We start from the raw sequence: 1928 nt of genomic DNA on the forward strand, positions 1-1928 counted from the left end.
GCGATTGATCGAAGTCGATACGATGGTGGCAAATCACAGTAAAGCAAAAATAAATAGCCTAGGCGATTCAAATGCGAACCTAATCTTCAAGAGCGATCAGGCATCTCCCAATTTCTTTTCAAGGGAGAACTCTCCAGTGCCTCAAAAAAATATAACACAAGGCCAGACAGAAAACAGTACGTTTTCAGCCTGTCAAACAATATCATTACGAAAACATCCCTACAATAATAAGGTTTTCTAATTGTAATCGTGCTGGACATATCGCGAGAGAGTGCCGTTATGTCCCCAATCGCATCCCGATAATTGTTAACGGTAGTATGCAAAACTAAGTCAACCCTTTTTTCGGAAGAACAAATTTTAGTGCCGCTGGTACACTAGGCTAAAACCAGGGAAGATTACGTCAAGCAGTACCCTACTAAACGTACCAACCAAATTGGTATAACCCTCCCCCCAATAGACAAATTAATTACCGATTTGAAATCCCAAATACTTGACAAACCCAATATAAAGCGAGAATGCTATATATAAATCACGAAAACCTACCTACAGGATATGGAAATTTTGCAAGCCAACGGCAATGCCAGTCAGTGCCAGAAAGCAGCACGAACACGAGACATCCAAGTTACAATAATAATATATGGCGAAGGCAGACAGATGTAAATCAATTAGATATGCCTACGGAACCTCATATGTCTGAATATCTATTACAGGCACCGACACATGAAATAAATCCTCAGGGAAAAGTGTCGGGCCCTTCAGAAATACAAATTAGACCCCGAGGGTCCTTGGAATATTTAATAGGTCCAAGACAATGATGATGGCGTCTTGTAGTGATGTTCATAACAAGTAACCTATATTTAATGATTTTTTTGTAGAAAATATTTATTTTAAGGCTTTTATCGACTCTCGTGCAACGATTAGTATTATAAATTCTTGCGTATTTAATCTGCATATTAGGCAACAGAGGAACCCTAATAATCCCAATTTAACGACTTTGACAGGGCATAAATTGTACGCAAAAGGTTCAAAGTGCCGAAACGTAAAGTGACAATAGGATCTTCCAGATAAATTTTATAATATGCGATAACTTTCCATTTGAAGCAATTATAGGTGCAAATTTCTTAAGGTCCAATAGAATACTATTAGGCGTAGCAAATGAAAGACTTGTCTACCCGGCTAAAGTGGGGTAAAAAATTTCTGCCTTGAGAAATTGTAACAGAGGTTACGAAGACAACGGAACAGAACCAATATTTTTGACGGTATAATGTCGCAATCTTTTGAAACTCATGTCTCACAAGGTGGAAAAGAAATACTCAGAAACCTGTCCAATTTTTCTGAAGGACCTTGTAGAGATGAAGTAAATTTAAAAAAGAAGGGTATTGAATCTGCAAAAATAAAAATATGATATATGCGACAATACATGTCAAACTAAATCAAGAAAATAGCGGAACTATGGAGAAACCTTGTTAAACCTAAGGCGGAGCCGCAAGATGCCGCAATGACATAGTAAAGTACCAGTATGAATCTAATAAACAACGAAACAAAATAGCAATATTATGGATTCATGATAAGAAAAACAAAGTACGTCCCAAAACGGTGTTACAGTTCCAAATATAACAGATGATGGAACCATTGGTTAGCAAATCTGAAAAATGACTAGCAACCCTATCTGAAATTCCCGAAGATCTGCTATGCGATGTACAGATTATGTACTATAACACATGAGAAGTTTTTATTTGGATAACCAATAATCATGAGAATTATGAAATTGCGATAAAAAAGGGGATGTGTTTAGTTGAAATCCAGGTTTTATCGGATAATGATTTAAATACATGGGAAAATTCTTAAGGAAACCTAGTTATCGGCATAACAACTTAAAATAGCATAAATCCCCAAACTAAATTGGAACTTTAAAACAGAGTTAATAC

The 1928-nt window shown here is 36.4% G+C and overlaps 1 protein-coding gene across 1 annotated transcript in view; it reads right to left on the reverse strand.

Annotated features, from left to right (window-relative positions):
* LOC148954860 (pyrimidodiazepine synthase-like) overlaps positions 1–1633 on the reverse strand; it is a 31616-nt gene extending 29983 nt beyond the window's left edge. The window contains exon 1 of the mRNA XM_089105372.1: positions 1586–1633. Within this exon, the coding sequence (XP_088961498.1) occupies positions 1586–1633 (48 nt within the window). The remainder of the gene's footprint in view (positions 1–1585) is intronic.
* Between the last annotated feature and the right edge of the window lie 295 nt (positions 1634–1928).

Source organism: Artemia sp. Qi Xiang Cuo, chromosome 2, assembly GCF_049724085.1.
Source record: "Artemia sp. Qi Xiang Cuo chromosome 2, ASM4972408v1, whole genome shotgun sequence".
NCBI lineage: Eukaryota > Metazoa > Arthropoda > Branchiopoda > Anostraca > Artemiidae > Artemia > Artemia sp. Qi Xiang Cuo.